This window comes from Equus przewalskii, chromosome 6 (genome assembly GCF_037783145.1).
Source record: "Equus przewalskii isolate Varuska chromosome 6, EquPr2, whole genome shotgun sequence".
NCBI lineage: Eukaryota > Metazoa > Chordata > Mammalia > Perissodactyla > Equidae > Equus > Equus przewalskii.
In genome coordinates this window covers 16,554,489-16,573,225 of record NC_091836.1, presented here as the reverse complement: position 1 = coordinate 16,573,225, position 18,737 = coordinate 16,554,489, and the positions used below count along the sequence as shown (strand labels likewise).

At 35.8% G+C, this 18,737-nt stretch overlaps 1 protein-coding gene across 1 annotated transcript in view; it reads left to right on the top strand.

Moving 5' to 3' along the window:
* Nucleotides 1-18,505, top strand: part of GUCY1A2 (guanylate cyclase 1 soluble subunit alpha 2) — a 275,979-nt gene extending 257,474 nt beyond the window's left edge. Inside the window, exon 8 of the mRNA XM_070623052.1 lies at nt 10,832-18,505. Coding sequence (XP_070479153.1) covers nt 10,832-11,039 — 208 coding nt within the window. The 3' untranslated portion in view covers nt 11,040-18,505. The remainder of the gene's footprint in view (nt 1-10,831) is intronic.
* Nucleotides 18,506-18,737: the final 232 nt, after the last annotated feature.

Genomic DNA, 18,737 nt, shown 5'->3' with positions numbered 1-18,737 from the left:
GTAAAAATTGTACATACTCATCTATTAGCTCACTTATCTAGGTTGAATTGCTCAATTCGTTGTCAGAATCAAAGCAAAAATATATAAATAAGTACTGTGAAGAATGGTTAGTTATTTTTATTGTTTCATAGATATAAAATGTAAGAGTGGGTCTGGCAGTTTTGCCATTTGTTTCTTTATGGTTTGGTTAAGCATTTGGCACAGGTTTGGTCTATATGATCAGGCTCAAGACTGAATGTAGAAGCATTGCTGGTGCTACAGTAGGACGCAGTCTGTACTGTGTCGAAGGATGTTTCCTTTTTCCCATGACCTTAATGCTAAAAGGCTAATTATCTAGTTAAGGGTTCAGAATTTAAAGACACTAATCTTGTTCATGTCCGTAGTTCTTATATGGAGGACACCTATTAAAACAAAAAAGGAATTTCTATGAAGTATGAATAATAGTTATTTTATTGGCCATAAATAATATGTTTACAAATCATACCAAGTTTAAGTAAATTGTTCACGTTATCTAAATCACTGTAAAGTGAAAATTGGTTGCTAAGATAATTGAGCATAATCTAAAACAAGGGAGGAAACCATTCCACATCCTCCTTTTCCTTTCTCTATTGAAAAATGGCATCATTTCAGGTGACCTGGAGGTCAATGTTTATTTTCTAATTAACAAACGATAAAGGACCCTTTCTGAATTTTTTTTTAGATGTTCACATTTTAGCTAAAAAGGCCAAGTAGAAAAGTAATTTTTAAACATTTGTTCACTGTGGAACCAATTCAAGTAAAATCCAATTTTAAAAATCCGAGGTAGAACATAGATAAAAGTGGTGTTGTTGAGATATTGGGGATGGTGTAGCATTTAAGTCAGTCTAGGGATTAGTGTGTTTATGAGTTTCCTGACATATTTTCTATGTGTACTCACATGTGTACTTTTCTGAAAGGATTTTTTTTCTAATACTCTCATCAGATTTCCAAAGTGGCCCATAAGTCGGAAAATATTAAGAATCACTACTGGCTGGTTAACTAAATGAATGACCAAATAAAAGATATCAGGAGACTGAAGTTCACATTCCTGTTCTGCCATTAATTAGTTTATGACCCTAAGTAAGTCGAATGAATAACCTCATCCTCCATTTCCTCATAAATTAGAAAAAAACAATTAGGTCTAAATTATTTCCCAAAATTTTACACTCAGTCCTGGAACATAAAAAGGACATCAGTGGAAAAGCAGTGAAATCTGAATAAAGTCTGTAATTCAGATAATAATAATAATATACTATTATTAATTTCTTAGTTTTGGCAAATGTACCAGAGTTATGTGGAATGTTAACATTGGGGGAGACCGAGTGAAGAGGATATAGGAACTTACTGCACTGTCTTTGCAATGCTTCTGTAAATCTAAAATTATTCCCAAATAAAATGTTCATTTGAAACAATATATTGCAGTTCTAACATCTGCTAAGGCTGAGAATTTATTTTCAACTTAGATAATAGTGGATCTTATATGCTATGAGAGACCTGTTGAATGTTTTTGAGCCTGGAAACAACATGATCAAAGGAAAACTTATTGGGAGGTGATGCTCCACAGGGAATGGAGTGGGAAAACTGGAGGAAACATGACTGTTAAGAAGCGACAGTGTTGTTCCTGGCCTACAGTACAATCATGAGCTGGGACTGTGATAGTGGGAATGGAAGGAAAGTATATAAGGTATGAACACCTTTAAAGAAATAATTACGGGGCTGATTGGGCAAAAGCACATAGCCATTCTATGTATTGTGTGGTCAACTCTGGGCCTTGGAACTGGAAAGCCAGGTTTACTCATTTTTAAAAATAATGTCTTATGAACTTATTTTTTCTTTTAAAATTCTTACTTTTAGGTTTAGCATTTAATCTAAATCAGTATCTCTTTTTCCTTTTTTCTCATATATGCACACTGTTCTTTAAAGGATTGGCAAGATTTTATATCATATTATATTGAATTGCTTGTACATTGTATTGGTATATTAAGGAAATAGATAGTTTCAATTCCCCTCAGAACAAAGCAGTGTACTTTCCAAAAAAACAAATCACGAGTTGTATTATGAGAACATTTTAATATGTAACAAAATACAGTATGTTTGGAGAAGTCATTTTTACACTAGAAAATTGAAACTGGTCTTACTTGGGACTTAATCTTATAGTAGTCAGCTCCTCTCACTCTTCTTTTGTGTGTAACACTCTGTGCACCTAGAGAAATCTCTGCTCTAAATGCCATACTCAAGAATCCTTTTCATGGCTCCGATTGAAGTGTAAAGATTCTCATGCATTAGTCACCCATTACTAAATCAAAACTGCTCTTTAATCAGATTTTATGATATCGGCCAACACAGCAGGGTTTTCTCTGGAGATCTTGCGACTTTTTCAGATTTGCAAGTCTAAAACAAAAATATTTGATCATGTTGCTTTTTGTGACCCTCTATAATCTGAGTAATATATAAAATCTCAGCCTCCACTAAATGTTAGAGCTGTATATAATCTTTGAAATAAATTAGATCAAAATCTTTCTTTTTCCACAAGGAAACTGGGAGAACCAGAGAATTTACATGACTTAACCAATGCCGTTAGCTAATTTGCTCCTATGCCTCCTGTATGATGCGGGGCTCTAAAATGTAAGAGACCAGATTTACAGTTTACCCACCAACCTCCTCACCTGTCTGATCCCTATTTACTATCTTACCAAAGTTTCTCTTCATAAAAATTAGTATTTCTGAGAAACATTGCTTTAGGGGAATTTGCTAAGAATTCTTGCTATAAAATATTGTTCAAAAAGAAATAGAAAAAAGTTTTCTTGAAGAAAAGGAAAAAAGTTTGACTTTTGTTTTCTAGCCTCTAAATAGTTTCCCCAGGCTGACTTGACTTCTTGGAAGTGAAGTCATTATAACTCTTTGTGTTCTCCTTATAATACATCTAGGTGAATTCTCTGATTGGTTCAGTAATATATAAAATATGAAACATAAAATTCTTTTAAATTGATTCTGGTCCTAATTTTTTTATTTATAATAAAATCAATGGAAGATTGTCCACTTTTAAAAATAAATGTGCCACTCAAATAGGAAATGCATGCCAGACAATATGCATTTTCCAGCAAGCACCAGGTATGCAGACTATGGAATCCAGAGTAAGCATGCTTTGTCATTAATAGTTAACTCAGGGTGGTTGCAAAAAGAAATGAACTGGGGTGTCACAGTAGTGCCTCTGATGCTCTTTGCCTTATAATTTTCAGAGGACATACAAGGAAACTATCTCTTTTCTGAGAACTAATCTATTAACCTGAATTTAAAAAAAAAAATTTAAAATTGATAATCTTATGAAATTGCCACAAAATCTTCAAGTTAAAGTGTTTGTAATCTTAAAATGCATAAAAATTTGGTGAGATCCTTCTTCCATTTTATTTCGTAGTGAGCTAGAGTCTTACTTCCTTATTTGGATAAGAATGTTATTTCCAGAGAATGTATTATTGAATTTCAAGGGATTTTCTGCTGTCTAGCTGACTCAATCACTATAGTTTCATTGAGCCTCTCTTCAGACTGCATCAGATCTTGGAGCAGTGAAGCACAAAGCAGAAATACAGATCAGAGTTCCTTCTTTTCTTCCACTCAGGTGGAAAGAAGGTGAATAGGAAAAATTCAAGAACTAGAGAACACGTGGAAAAACACAGGGAATCTTCATCTGTTTTTTTCTCTGGAACTGCCATCCTTCTCCAGCGCTCAGAGACATAGTGTCTAATTCCATCATAATAGAGTCCAAATGCATTCCTTAGCAAAAAGATATTCAGATGAATAATTAGCAACAACAGAAATATCTAATTTAACACAGCAGATTGAACACCTGTGTTTATCATTTATCTTTTCTAAAACAATAGTAAAATGATAGTAAAGATATGAAAGAAGTCTAACTCCCTAACTCTCTCTCAGCATCTCAGCATATATATATATATACACACACACACATACATATGGAATGCAAAAGGTCTTAACACTGGAAGAGAGCAAGATGGAAAGTATATACATGAGAGGTATTTGGCTTAGTGCAGAGGAGAGATCTGAAGTCTCAGGTCCTACAGAAAAACGTACAGATAAGAGGAGCATATTCACTCTAAATCTAAATAGCAGCAGAGAGAGAGAGAGAGAAGCTAATTAGAGGATTAATCTACAAGCCTCAACATATGACCAAGAGGAATTTCAGAAAAAGTACAGGAAGTAAAAAACACTCCAGGTATTTTAAGCAGAAAGATATTTAGTACAAGGAATGATGTGCTTACAGAATCAATGGAAATGATAAAACAACAGGTTCAAAGCTGGATGTCTTGAAAAGATGCCCTTAAAATGTAAAACTGACCACTTAGGTAAACTCCCATCTCTGAGGCCACCACTGGAGCTATAATCGTGTAGGTCTGGAGCCATGGCCACAGTTGTACTAGCCGTTGAATATCAGGAAGGTCTAAAATGGATGCCTAAATATGTATTCCAATAATTACGAAGTTAGGTTAAAAATCCACCAATAGTGGGCCATTTTCTTGACAGTTAGGAAGCTAGAAACTGAATTCTTCTTCTGCAAAACCTGATCTTAATAACCAGTGTTAATAGTCAGTTGCCAAAGGAAAATGGAATCTACTTCACTTCAGCAATTCTTGGGCAAGTGCATATAATTGTAGGAACCTAGTAATCACTCAGCACCTTAGTTGGAAGGGAAATTGGGAAAGGTAGTTTCTGTCTGGGTAGTCACATGTTTATCTAAAATTCTACTACTGAGAAAGAATAGATTTGGGGGGACAAGTATCTCTAGAAAGACATAAAAGTTTTGTTTTCCCAAGATATTGAACCAAAGTGGCTCTAAACTCAGGCAGGTAAATATAAGGGGATTAAGTAAAAGTCTACAAACTGAACAGTGAGATTCTTAGTCCATTTCCTCCATTCAACTTTCAGAATGCCAGAAGCCATTTGTAATCCCACAGGCAAGATTGGAACATTGTTACTTGTGTAAATTGGTCCAAGGCAAAAACACTAAATATATTAATATTTAGGAGCCCTAATGAAATGGTCAGAGGAAACCCACAATTCTACAAAATTTTGCCACACATAAAACTTCCAATCATATTTTAATGCATCACACTTAAACAGAAAGACTTCTGGGGCCGGCCCTGTGGCCAAGTGGTTAAGTTCGGGCACTTCCCTTTGGCAACCTGGGATTTTGCCAGCTTGGATCCTGGGTGCAGACATGGCACTGCTCATCAAGCCATGCTGAGGCGGCGTCCCACATAGCACAACCAGAAGGACCTGCAACTAGAATATACAACTATGTACTGGTGAGCTTTGGGGAGAAGAAGGGGAAAAAAACAAAAGATTGGCAACAGATGTTAGCTGAGTTGCCAATCTTTAAATAAAGAAAATAAGAAAGAAAGAAACTTCTAAGGATATTAGTCATTTGTTGAATGCCTTTAACATGAAAGAGAAAGACCAAAATAAACAAGCCAACAACAACAACAACAACTAGTCAATGAACATTTGGAGGAAACAGAGATAATACCAATAACAAAAGAAACTTAATAAAAGGATGATTAATACTGTCATACGTTCAAGATAGTAAATAAGAACATGGCACAATAAAAAGAAACAATAACATAACAAGAATGAGCACTTAGAAATTAAAAAATGTGGTATCTGAAACTTTAAAATTCACTATAAGAATTAGAAGATAATGTTGGATGCAATCTTGCAGAGAGAAGAATTTAAAAATGAACAAGTAAATCAAAGAGAAAGGAAAACAAATTGGAGGATCAATTTACTAAGTCCAGTATCTGACTAAGCAGAAATCTAGGAAGAAAACATACAGAAAAAGCATAAGAAATTACCAAAGAAGTAACACAAAACATTTCCCAGAACTGAAAGATATACCTTACTGTATCAAAAAGTTCCACTTAGTAGTCATTTTAATGAATAAAAAAGGTACATTGAAGGATATTATCATTAATTTTCAAACCATCAGAGATATATGGTGGTGGTGACGATGATGATGATGATGATGATGATGATGAGAGAGAGAGAGAGAGACTGACAGATTAGGAGAAAGTTCACATCCACTGGATTAGGAAACAGACTAGCATCAGCCTTTTTAGCAGCAAAATACTGAGGGGAAAATAATTTCTAAACAAGAATTTAATGCCTCATCAAACCAATGAAGTTGAAAGAAGAGCAAACTTAGGATTTCAGACAAAGTCTTTAAAAGGTCCCTGTCCACATGTCTTTTTCTAGTCCTCAGCTCTGCAAGATGCCTTATATTCTATTGTCTCTTGCCTTAGTCTTCAAGCATCCTGTGGTGAGAAAAGCATGGGAATTCGTAGACAAATTTGTGATGACTCCGGTAGATAGCATTCCGAGTTGTTGCTCTCGTATAACTCTGCACATTACACAGACCTTTCCAACTGTTGAAACAAATGAGAGATTTTCCAATCTTGCATGATAGTTTCAAACATGCAGGTGTTAAAGGACTGCATATAACAGTTGGTCACCATTAGAGACTGGAACTAGATCTATTAATTTCCACAAGGTTAACCCTGTCTATGGAGTTATCCATGAAGTCCGTTCAACCAAAACAAACAGAAAAATACCACTTTATGGAAAGACATTTTTATCAAAAATCAAAATTCCTTCTTTCCCTCTCAGTCTTCTCCATAAATAATATGGTAGGAAGCAGGAACATGTTGGTTCAGCACCTAGCTGGTAGAAAGCAGTTAATAACTAACTTGACGAGTTGACTGCTGAACTCACGACCAGATGACTGCATGGTTCTAGGTGTAAGGTGAAGCCTGGTTTGAGAATTGCATGATTGGTTATCTTTCCAGATTCTACAGTCTTGGACTAGTATGGGAAAAGCACATAGCAAGTGGCCATGGAGACCTCCCTAAATAGTATTGGAATCTAAGTATAGAATTGAAGAAAAGGATATAGAGGAATCAAAGACCAAATTCTGGCTTCTGCCTTATAGATGTACTTTATATATGCCAATTGAATGTATGATTTGGAGAAGGCAGTAAATGCCAGAATAGGATGCCTGAGATGTCATCCTTAAAATTCCATTATTTTTTTTGAACTCTGAATCTTGTATTAAAATTTAAATTACATTTGGGTCATTTGTACCTCAGTGTGAATAAGTTTCAGATCTTCTTCTAAGACAGAATATATGTCAGAGCACAAAGCTTGGTGAAAACAGGGGGAAATGGGTACATAAACAAGAGCCGAGGGAGTCAGAAACCAGGTTCATTTCTGCAGCAGTGAGGGAGCAGCTCCATGGACCTCCGTGGTATCAAGCTTCCCTCACATGTATGGGGGCCACCCATTGATCCAAAGCAGCAGGGAATTTTCATCTTGAAAATCAATTTATAGAAAAAAGTCTGTTGAGACAAGGAAGGGTGACAGGCAGGTAAACTAGGATTTGTGTGGCTTCCAAATGCTTATTAAACATGTTGCTGAAACTCCCAGGTTGTATATCAACCAGCTGGGGATTACAGCTGGGGATTAATTTAGATTTACGTAGAATCTAAGCTTCTCTATCAGCCCTCAGTTGCTGAAGAAATGGATTGTTAGGCAGAGCTTTAGAGCCAGCCCAGGGACCAGGACTTAATAATGCATTTCAGTGGGGATCAGAGGTTCTGGGGTGATCAGTGTGTAAATTCTTAATCCCTTTATACACATTTGATGATTTATTCAGCACCATGACTCATCATCACCAGGCATGCTATGTGAAATGTTTCCCCTGACCTCCTGCACAGACCCACCAGTAACTCGTTCAGATTGCCCTGTTGGAAATCATCTGAATACGGCGCATCAGTGTTCACATACGCAAAGACTGCTAAAGCCTGGATATTACAGCAGTTTGGATCAATTTATCCTCCTGTGCTCTCATTTTTATCATCGAAATTTAAAACTGTATTGTTTATTGATACCCATATGTTTACTTGGAAAGGAGCAAAACACTATAAAAGCTGTTGTCTGTGTGATTTTTAGCACACTATATATGAGATGTGTTTAAAATGTTAAGAGATCAATTCATTATGAAGAATTTTCTCCCAGCTAAAGGGGAGTGAATTATTTAAAAGTCTTGGCATCCAAAGCAGCTAGTACACTCTTTTCTCAGTCATTTATAAGTACTGTCATCCATGTAACCCCAATTTTATTTTTCACTGTCAGAAAATCTCAACTATAACAAAATGTAAAGACCTTGGTGAGGCAAACAAACCACAAAAGAGAGAAATTAGAGGCTTAACATATATAGAGAGAAGAGTGTAGCTCATGTGGAGTCCTCTTTGTTGATTAGGGCCTTTAGGGAAACTTGTTGGAAAGTGAATATATGGCTCTATTTTGTAGTTGGTGGAAGTGAACTTTATTGCTTTGGTTCTTGACTTTCCTACCAAGATCCATAGTCATCATTTCTCCCTTTGCCCTACAGAATTTCCTCCTTTGGATTGTATCATATGTTGTACCATATATTGCCTTGTATTGCTAATCTGTTTCTATCAATATTTCTTGTCTTTTAATTTTGTGTTAACTTATTCTGTGCACCACCACTTATTCTCCTCCATTCAGAGGACTATTTTAGCGTGTGACAGGCACTCAACGAATGTTTGTTGATTGAGTGACATCATTGATCAACACCGACATGTTGCACATCGGTGATTGTACTATTTGAGCTATGTAAAATCATTGTGGAATTTGTGGCTAATCCAAACTATTGATTAGAGTATTTCACATTTTATTTCTGAAGTAACTGATTATATATGTAAAGAAAATCAACATGTGTAAAAACAAAAGGAAAGCAAACAGTACTTAAGATTTCCATTACGATTGTCGTTAATACCCCATCTCCATCTCAGTTTAGCTGTTTTGCGATGGCAAGCTATCCTAGTGCAGTCTTATAATTTTTTGTAGGGCTAAGCTTGACTAGGAGTTAACAGATCTGGATTCCAGTTCCAGTGCCACCACTGTTTGCTACTTTCATGAGCAAATCACTCTAACTTGTTCTGGACTCACTTTCACACTTCTGTCAAAGAAAAACGTGTTATGCTTTGGCATAGGGTTATAATGTGTGGATGAAATGATAAGACATTTGAAAGAATTTTGGAACCTTAGAATGAGCCTCACTTCCTTGTATCCCAAGTTAATATAATCATCGTGTAATATTTTTTAAGGGATAGTGGATTAGATTTTTTTTTCCTTTATAAGGCAAAATACTGTGACTCTGATTCATGAAAGCAAATATAGATTTCTCATATTGTAAGAATTCTTAGTACCATCAACTGTTGTTTTCAGATATTTTGTATCTATTAAGAATGATTGAGAATGAATGATTTCTTTTTCTTCTCCTTTGTGTAAAGATTATCATTGCTCGTGTAATGATCTTACATTCTCACACATCTTTTGTTCTCTTTGGACTCATTGTCTTTTTGACTTTGCCTTCTCTCTGTCACAATGGCTTCTCTCCCCTGACCCATCTCTTACACTGAATAACTTGGATCTGTTGGTAACATTAACCTGTCTTAGGAGAATGAGTTGTTTTTAGGAAAAAGATGATGGATTTGGCTCCACTGTGCCTCCCAAATACAATCTAATCTTTGAGTTTAGGTTTCAAAACTTTGGCTTAACCTACCGCCTCAACTTTAATTCTCATCCTTACCTCATTCTGTACTGCATTCCAATGGTTGGAAACGTGTTGATCCTGATCATAATTTTCTTGCTTCCTATGATTGTGTTGTTCTCCACATCCGCTTGTTGAAATTCTGCTTATCTTTAAGTACCATCTCTTTCAAGAAGACTGTGGCCCTCCCACTGCAAGCATGTTTCCTCTTTTGGCCGTCAGAACCCTTTTGTATCTACCTTTTTTATGGCACCTATCCTATTCTGTTTTATATTACTGGTTTTTTCAATTTGTTTATTCAGTTATTTTCTGCTTGTTTTATTCCATTTCTATCTCTGTTGATCAAACTTTGAGCTTCTTAGGTATATTCTACTTACCATTATATTCACTAGAGTCTCTAGGAAATTTTTCTTGGGCCATAAGAAGGAGCTCATAAGAATTGTTGAATTAAATTGAATTGCTGGGCCACATTTTTAAATACGGTTATCAAGCTGAGCCTTTTATTGAGCTGAACAAGAATAAATCTCCAGTGTTAGTGTACTAGAAAAGAGTCTTTCAGTGTTACTAAAAGGGAAGAATTAATCTGTTAAACCATTAATATTAGTGAGCTTAGAAAATATGTATTGCCAGAAATCAGTAACCAGGTATCACAGACAGGTGGAGTGATGAATGGTGTCTACAAAGCTAAATACTTGACTTATGTGTTTGACACACAGGACACACATTTAAAGCTTATCAGGAGTCTACGAAGCATAAAAAGAGTGCTCTAGAATTTGGGCATTTTTAAAAACAGAAAGGGTAAATCCTGCATGCTTGAATAAAAACTTGTATTATGCAGTTTCCCTAGCCTTTTGTTAGGCTTTTGTTAGCCGTTTGTTCCCTAGCTTCAAATAGTGCTCTTTACAAAGAAATCAAACTTGAACGAACTTTTTCAAGTAGTACCAGGAGCGGCTTTGTGTTTTTATTATTATTAAAACATGAAGGGATCTTTCTGGAGAAATAACATTTCCTAGTATTTGGAATCCTATGAAGGCCACATCTATATAGAGAAATAGGGGCGTTAGCATGAGCGCAGTCATTAATAGGCTTCCTGACTCTTTAAAATTCTGTCCATTTATTCACATTTCCCCTACCTATTGCATTCACTTGTCTATATTTTCTTCTTAGATTATTAAAATGGGAAGAAAGTTTCACATTCATTCCTCGGTCCCGTGAAGAGCTTCCAGACAACTTTCCAAAGGAAATCCCTGGGATCTGCTATTTCCTGGAGGTGAGGACTGGTCCTAAGCAGCCGAAGCCTTCTCTGTCTTCATCAAGAATAAAAAAGGTTTCCTACAACATTGGCACCATGTTCCTCCGGGAGACAAGCCTCTGAGACCTGCTGCAGATCAGAGACTCCTCCAAAAAGCACAAGCCCAGAATGTGGGTCATGACTGGAGAGCGGAAAGAGATGGCTTCTCTTTCACTGCTTTGTGGAGAACAAGCAGCGGAATTTCTGTGGTATGTCAGGCAATAATCCTAGAAAATGTGGGTGATGACTATCCATTAAAAAACTGGAGGGCAGGGGGGAAATAGGATGTGTCCATCTATTTGAGTGTTTTTGGTCATATATATATTTTAATTACAACTATGGGCCCCCTTTCAAAACTAACCAATAAATAGATTCTGCGTTTTCTTGTTTGTCGCACATGCAGGTATCTTTCCCTATGTATTTGTATCACTTTTGAGAGCCAGTTTTGATTATATATTCCTACATTTAGTGAGTTGGTATGTGAGGAATATTTTCTAATTTGGTTTTTCTGAACAGACATTTCATACATATATCATGGCAGTGTGGTCGACTTCCCGGCAGGAAGAACTATAACTCAGCAAAATATTTTAGGGATATTACCTATTTTTATACATATCTCTTCTTCTAGTTAATTACATTTCACACAACATTAATAGATTTTCTGAATCTGCTACTGTATAGTTGGTATATTATGTAACTGTAACCTATTAATCAAATATAGTTCCACTTATTTAGAGAGACTAGAGCCTGGACTGACAATATATATAACCAAGGATTTCAGATGCTGAGAAAGCATTGTATGTCTGCTTAGTAAATATATCTTTTAGATTTAATTAATGTAGTATGGAATCCAGATGAAATGGGATTTCCTAATAGCAGATATATCTGTAACCAAGATTAAGGAAATGTCCTTTTGCCATCTAACAAATATCAGTTAAGATGAAATGCTTTGCTACATTGGACCCTTTTCAACTTAGCACTCATAAATGTAGGTTGTTCTTGCAACATACTAAACTATGTTCTGATAAACAGAATCGTGCTAAGTGACATGTTAGTACTCCCCCTCCCCCTCCTCCGTGGATGCCTGCTAAGGACTAACTGCCACTCTTGGGAGGAAATCCCTGAATACTGGCATTACTGAGAAAGTGATGCAGGACATGTTGCCACGAATGTTGTTTCTTCTTGCATAATAAAAAACAGAGAAAAACCTGTATTTTATGGCTTTGAAATTTTAAACAATTATTCTTCTGCACTTTGGTTGATGTGACTTTTAAATTCAGTGAAGTGGGTCTAACCTTCAGACCTAGTAATCACCATAGTTACAGATAGGCTGCCATCACATGTTTGGCTAAAAGGAAGACGTGTTCCCAGTAATTAGCACTGCATGAAAATATAATTTACACTCACCCTGAAATTAGGAGCACGGTGTGTCCAGAGATTTCCTATTTTGGATCAGATGTAAAACCTAAGTTTCCACTGAGGTTCATGAGCTGGAAGCATTTGTTTCCTTGGAACCTTGGGGTGGCCATTTTCTTACTCCAGTAGGTATACTCGTTGGTAGCTTATGTCTACTGAAGGTGATGTTTTTCTTTTTCTGGTCAGGGATTTTGGCTGCATTATGATTTGGTTTTGATATAACTCTGCTAAGGAGTATATTAACTAGTATCCAATGTAGTCTATGAGGCTTAATTAGTGTTTTTAAGTTCTCTAAGTGGTAGCTAGAAAACATTTATAGATATGCAAAGTATTTGTTATAACGGTGATCGCTTTTATAACTGTTGACCTCTGTTCTCGCCCTGGGGCTTGTGAGAACACTAATGCAACACTCTTCATGTGGAGACAGGACCTAGACCCAGAACTCTCTGAATCCTTGCCTGTCCATTCTTCCCTGGGTCTGGGTCTCTGTTTTGAACCATGTCGGGGTGAGAAGGCCAGGTGTTTACAGGAGGCTGTGTAGGCTGAGGACAGGATGCTCTCATGGGAGTAATTACTCAGAACGGAATCTCTTCAGGGGACTGGGAGATTAACCCACTTCCTTCATAGGGAACAGGGAGGAGGTTTACAGTCAATGTGGACAGAATAGGATGGGAGCGCCTCAATCCTCATGTCAAGAATAGGAAACACCTTAGCTATGCTGATGGGCTCCTGATAGCACAGAAGCATGGGGACAGAATCAAGCTCACTGAAGTCATTTATCCTTTTTCTGCACAGTAACTTAGAGCTTATTATGATATAGTAAATCAATAAATATTTTGGTGGTAAATATTGTGTTTTGTAACTATAAGGCTGAAAAGGACTTCCAGGAGTCATCCAATCTATTCGTCTGCTTTTTGTAAAGATTTGTCTAAACAACTCTTCTAAACATATGATTATTCTTTCTGTACTTAAGACTATCTATGGGAAGCATATTTTAAAAGAGTCATTGAAAATCCACTTCATTATCCGTTAATTGGTAATAAGGCCCTAGACAAGGATTGTATGTACATTGTTTATCAGAAGAATAACAAACTCTTTCTTAGTGTATATGATTTTACTTAAAGAAGAGGTAGCCATTTCCATTGTCACAAATGTCACAACGAAGAATATGCCAGAGATCTATTATATATCACAGACAGGATGTAAACTACATTTTTCATACAATATAATCCAAATGTATCTTTGAAGCTATAGTCTGAGGCAATGGTCTGATCTGTTACCATTTTGCCAACCTAGTACAGTCGATTATTATAGTTACTCTGTTGCTATATGTGTTTGCAAGGTACTGTATAAAATAGCTGTTCATTCCAGCTTCAGTCATAGAATTTTGAAGCTGTGAAAAAGTATTATATTTTTATTTGTCCCACATAATACAGTCCACACATCCTCCATTAGGAATTGTGACTATAACAATGGGTGGTAGTTGGTATTTCATTTGACTAATATCTGTACAGTATTCTCACCCACAAACTATTACACACATCATGCACTTTAAAGTATCAGATTAAAGGGAATTTAAATGGATGTCCCATTAGAAATCAAGTGGTATTAAATCGGGGAAATGGTTTTAACCCACTCTAAAAGGGATACTTTAAGATAAAATTTGGCACCTCTGTTATTATATTAAGATATAATATAGCTCCTCTGTTTTAATGTTCTTTCAAGCAACTAATTTGAAGAAGTCACTTTATGACTAGCAACTAGCCATCAGTACCAAAGCTTCACATTGGCATCTGTATCCTTTTGATGGGGAGAATGTCATCATTTGCAAATAGATCAGTTATCTAACAAAGTCAGAAACCTCCATATGTACCCAAACCATACTGCACAGTATGTGCTTTGTGAACCTTAATAAATAGGTAATATTAGCCATAATAAAAAGAATAATACTCAATGCATGGAGAACACATATAGTTGGGTCTCTAGGCTGTGTAGTGTGATGTGGAGAAGGGAAAGAAGATATAGCTTCTAGGTAACAGGTAACCCAACTGTCTAAAATCTTCCTTGATAGTCATCTCTTCTCTTATATTTTAAGTTGTTTTGCGTTTCACTTTTAATACTTGATTATGTGTGCAGTCCAGTGACCTATGACCTATTGTGATTCTGAGACAGGCACTGATGCCCAAGACTGGAGAGTGGGTCTGTGAATTCAGTCCTGCAAATGTGAACTTTCATGGTCTCACCCTTGGTCCTCTTGCTCAGTGACAAGAATATCCGGAACATAGTGTTTTATTGTGAAAGTGCAAAAGTGTGTACTTCTCCAGGAAAAATGAAGCAAAACAGGACAACAACTTGAACAAAATTTCATTCACAAGTGCAGCAAGGCTTTTAATTTTGCAAATTCCTCCAGAGTTCCAGCAATAAAGCAAAATTAAATTGATAGAAGCAAAAGGCAAAGCCACAGAGAATTTGGAAAACCTCCAGGCTCTGTGTTTTATACAGAATCATATTGCCACCAATTGAAATAGTGTATTTGAAGTTGTGAGGTATCAAGAGGGAAATCAAGGGTACGACCATCATTAAACGTATTTATTGAAGCCTCCTTGAGTTCCTGACATGCTGAGGGCAGGTGTTGTGGTTATCATGGCAGAGAGTAAAACTTCTACACATAGGTTTCTGTCTCATCATGCATGTTGAGCAATACTAAGCCCATACCCAGGCCCTCTCTTACTCCATGCTGTCACTGGAAACCATCTCGCCCCCACAAGCCTGGCCTCAGCAAACATCTCTGTACCCTTGAACCTAAAATAGGTACAGAAAAAGTTTCCGATGCCTGTTTCAGGCAGATAGGAAGACCCACACAACTCGAGGGGCAGGTAACAAGGCACTTCTGAAGGGAACTAAGCATTCTCAGTTGTGCTTGGGTGTTGCTTAAATCTGCAGCTTCTCCCTCTGCTTTTTCTTCAAAATACAATCTGACTTCAAGTACTTGGTGTAACTTCTCTGTATGTTCCTTCGGAATGAATTATACGTGACCCTGAACAGGCTTTGGGTGGCACTAGATGCCTTTCAGCCAATAATATGTAGAAACTCAAGTCTAAGAACCAAGTTCTATATTATAACCCGGGATTTCTATTATTAGATTACACATCTTCCACTAGGAAAATTAGGTCATTTCAGAGGCTTCTGTAAGCATGTCTTATTAGATACAGCCTGAAAACATGATGCATGAGAGACTAAATTATTAAAATTTAACATATTCCAGTTTGAATGATGATTCTTTATGAGTAGCTCTTAATATGAATATACTTAATTCACAACCAGCTGATTTAAAATACACATAAATTGTGTTAACATGATTGAACAAATTTTATTGTAAAATGGATAAATTGACCCCAGCTGTGGACTCAATTTCAAGATACTCATGGTGGTGAATGAAGAACAGACACTGAGGTTATATACAGATTAACATAAATCTTGACAGAGTATATTGAGATAGTGTGCAAAATTCCTTCCTCACACTTGATTCAAACAATTGAAACCTAAGTATTATTGTCTTGCCACCTTTCTGTTTCCTTTCTTCCTTTCTTCTTTCTTCTTCCTTTTATGAAAAAAAGTCATGGATGCATTTGTAACACAGGGAGAATCACGGTCCATCTCATGTTGTAAAATTAGTTTTAATTTTATAAAGTAATGAATATTCTTTGTTGTGTGTGTTGAATGTAGATATTACATGATTAAAAGGAGTGACATTTTGGAAGGACTTGGGATGTAGAGAAGTAAAGTTTGTGTTGAATGTAGATATTACATGATTAAAAGGAGTGACATTTTGGAAGGACTTGGGATGTAGAGAAGTAAAGTTTGTGTCTGTATTTCTAATATGTGGTGACCAGACTACAGCTTCATTCAAGTGCCTCATTGCCATCCCATTCTTATTAAGAGATGGTCCTCTTAACTCATCAGCTTGCCAGAGTCTGGCTCCCTTCATAAGAATTACCTAGGAAGCTTTTAGGAATACAAATTACTGGCCTGTACCTTCAGAGATTTGGATTCAGTAGGTCTCAGGCGGGATCTATGAATCTGTATTTAGAAAATCAGTCTAGGTAATGCTAATATACAGCCAGATTTTGGAATCATTGAAGAGTATTCAAATAATTCCAATTACTGGGAAAAAATACAAGTTGACTGAGATAGTATTATATTATTTCATTTGTAGTTATTTTGAAAAGCTAAATACTCTGGGCTTCATAGCATTATTTCTTTCACAAATTTTAATTTTAGCTTTAGTTTCAAATTTATGGTCTGCCTTTTGAACATGAGTCTTCAAACTTATTAGAGACAGAAGTCAACACTGATAAGCATGAGGGATGAATATTGCTCACTATAGGGCTATTAGGGATACTACATATGGTACCATTTTCTTAGTTACTGCTGGAGCTGTGCAGTATATCACAGTATTTGCTGATCCTCACCACTGAGATATAAACTATGAACTTTGGGACAGAGAAGCAAATGTTGAAATGACAGCCGTATTTCTGAATGCTTCGATTTTTATGTTATGAAAAATTACCAACTTAATACTTTGTCTCATTCTGTACTTTTCACATTGAATTGTACATTCATCTAAAAATGATTTCCTAGCAATATCTTGTAACAACGTTTCAAGCAATAATGTAAGCCATGGTGATGATGCCATATGAAACTTTCACTTCTGTGCACTTCAGAGAACTTTTAGGGAAATAGCGACATCTTTAACATAAGCAATAATATAGCTAGTGTGGACTTTTAAAAGATATTCATCATTTACAACAGCAAAATGAGCAGCAAGTGATGACTCAGATATAAATCATCTGAGCAAATGACATGCTTCATCTATCTCATAAGTCATTCATTTGCACACACGCTGTAAAGTAATTAGTATATTCCCATCACATTATTTCTGTTGTGTAATTTTTAACATACCTATCATAATATGATTTATATTCAGATCAAGAGATTTGTGTGTGTATGTAATGTTGCCCAGATTTTCAGATCTTTGTAGTATATAATAATAGAGAGTAATTAAGGATGGATAAATGAGTAAAAGCAGAGCATAGGTTGGATGAATTGGTTGAGAAGGTAGGCTTTGCAAAAATATGGATGGGTCTTTGGACAAGTTAATTAGTTTAAAGGTTGGTTTGATAAAGTCTTAGGAGACAAATGATTAAAAATAAAAAGAGCTCATTACCACTGTTTTTTATGATGGCAAATGTTTAGTAAGTATAAGTATTTTGGCTTCAGAACATGATTGGTTGAAGTCACCTGTAGTATAATTAATAAACACTGGAAAGTGATTATGTAGTGATGTTGAAGGTAACCTGCCCTTCTCAGCTATTTTGATGCTAGTACTAAAGCTTGCAGATTTCAAAATGGATAATTCATATTTTTAGTCTTACTTCTTAAAATATAATTTTAATCAAATGTGGCATAGTCAATAATAATCAGTCCTTTAATAGTTTAATTATCCCTCCATCATTTAGAATGATGTATTAGGATTATAGCTAAAAGCGCTGGTACACTTATGTTACACTGAAGAACTTCTGAATGTTAGATTACTATTTAGCAAAGTCATATAAGCTTAGGATCCATTGCTAAGCCTCTAAATAAGATTACAACTCCTATTATTGCCGAGCTGGGTAAACCCTTCTAATTGTGAATCTGAACACAATCGGAATGCTGTGTGGGTTTGCCGGTATTTTTACCTTCTTATTACCCATGGCAAAATTCCAGTTAGCATCCTCCACCCCAAAATTCAGAAAATTTCTCTATAAAAATCAAACAGGATTGTTGATCTGTGAGAAAGTTTTTGACCATTATCTTTTTGCATATTATTAGATGCTTAAGAAGCTTGCTTCTTAATTGTTAATAAATAATGAAAATACTTAATTTGAATCCATTAAATTACAGTGAATTTATCCTCTCAGTTAATTCATCTAATTGTTGATCAGATCATTCTTAATATTAGACTTAAGCACTGTTGCTTATTATTTGAAAGCAGAAGAAACAAGAAAAACTAGATGATCAGCCTAAGTAATAGCTTGTTTCTCATTCTTTTGATCCAAATTTTAAAAATAAAGGAATTGGTTTATATTCATTCTTCCTCTGTGGCCTTTTCACTATTTGTAGATAAAGAAGGGATTCTAAAAAATATATTTTTTACAGTGGTCTATTAAATGTAATTAAATTTAAGTAGGACGTAATGTATTAATTAGGGTAAAATCAGAAATGCACAGAATTGCTTCTTCACACCACCTCACTCTTTAAAGACAATTGCTTCCATTTTGCTGCATGGCAGTTAGTTATACATCAGACTGAGGACACAGGGAC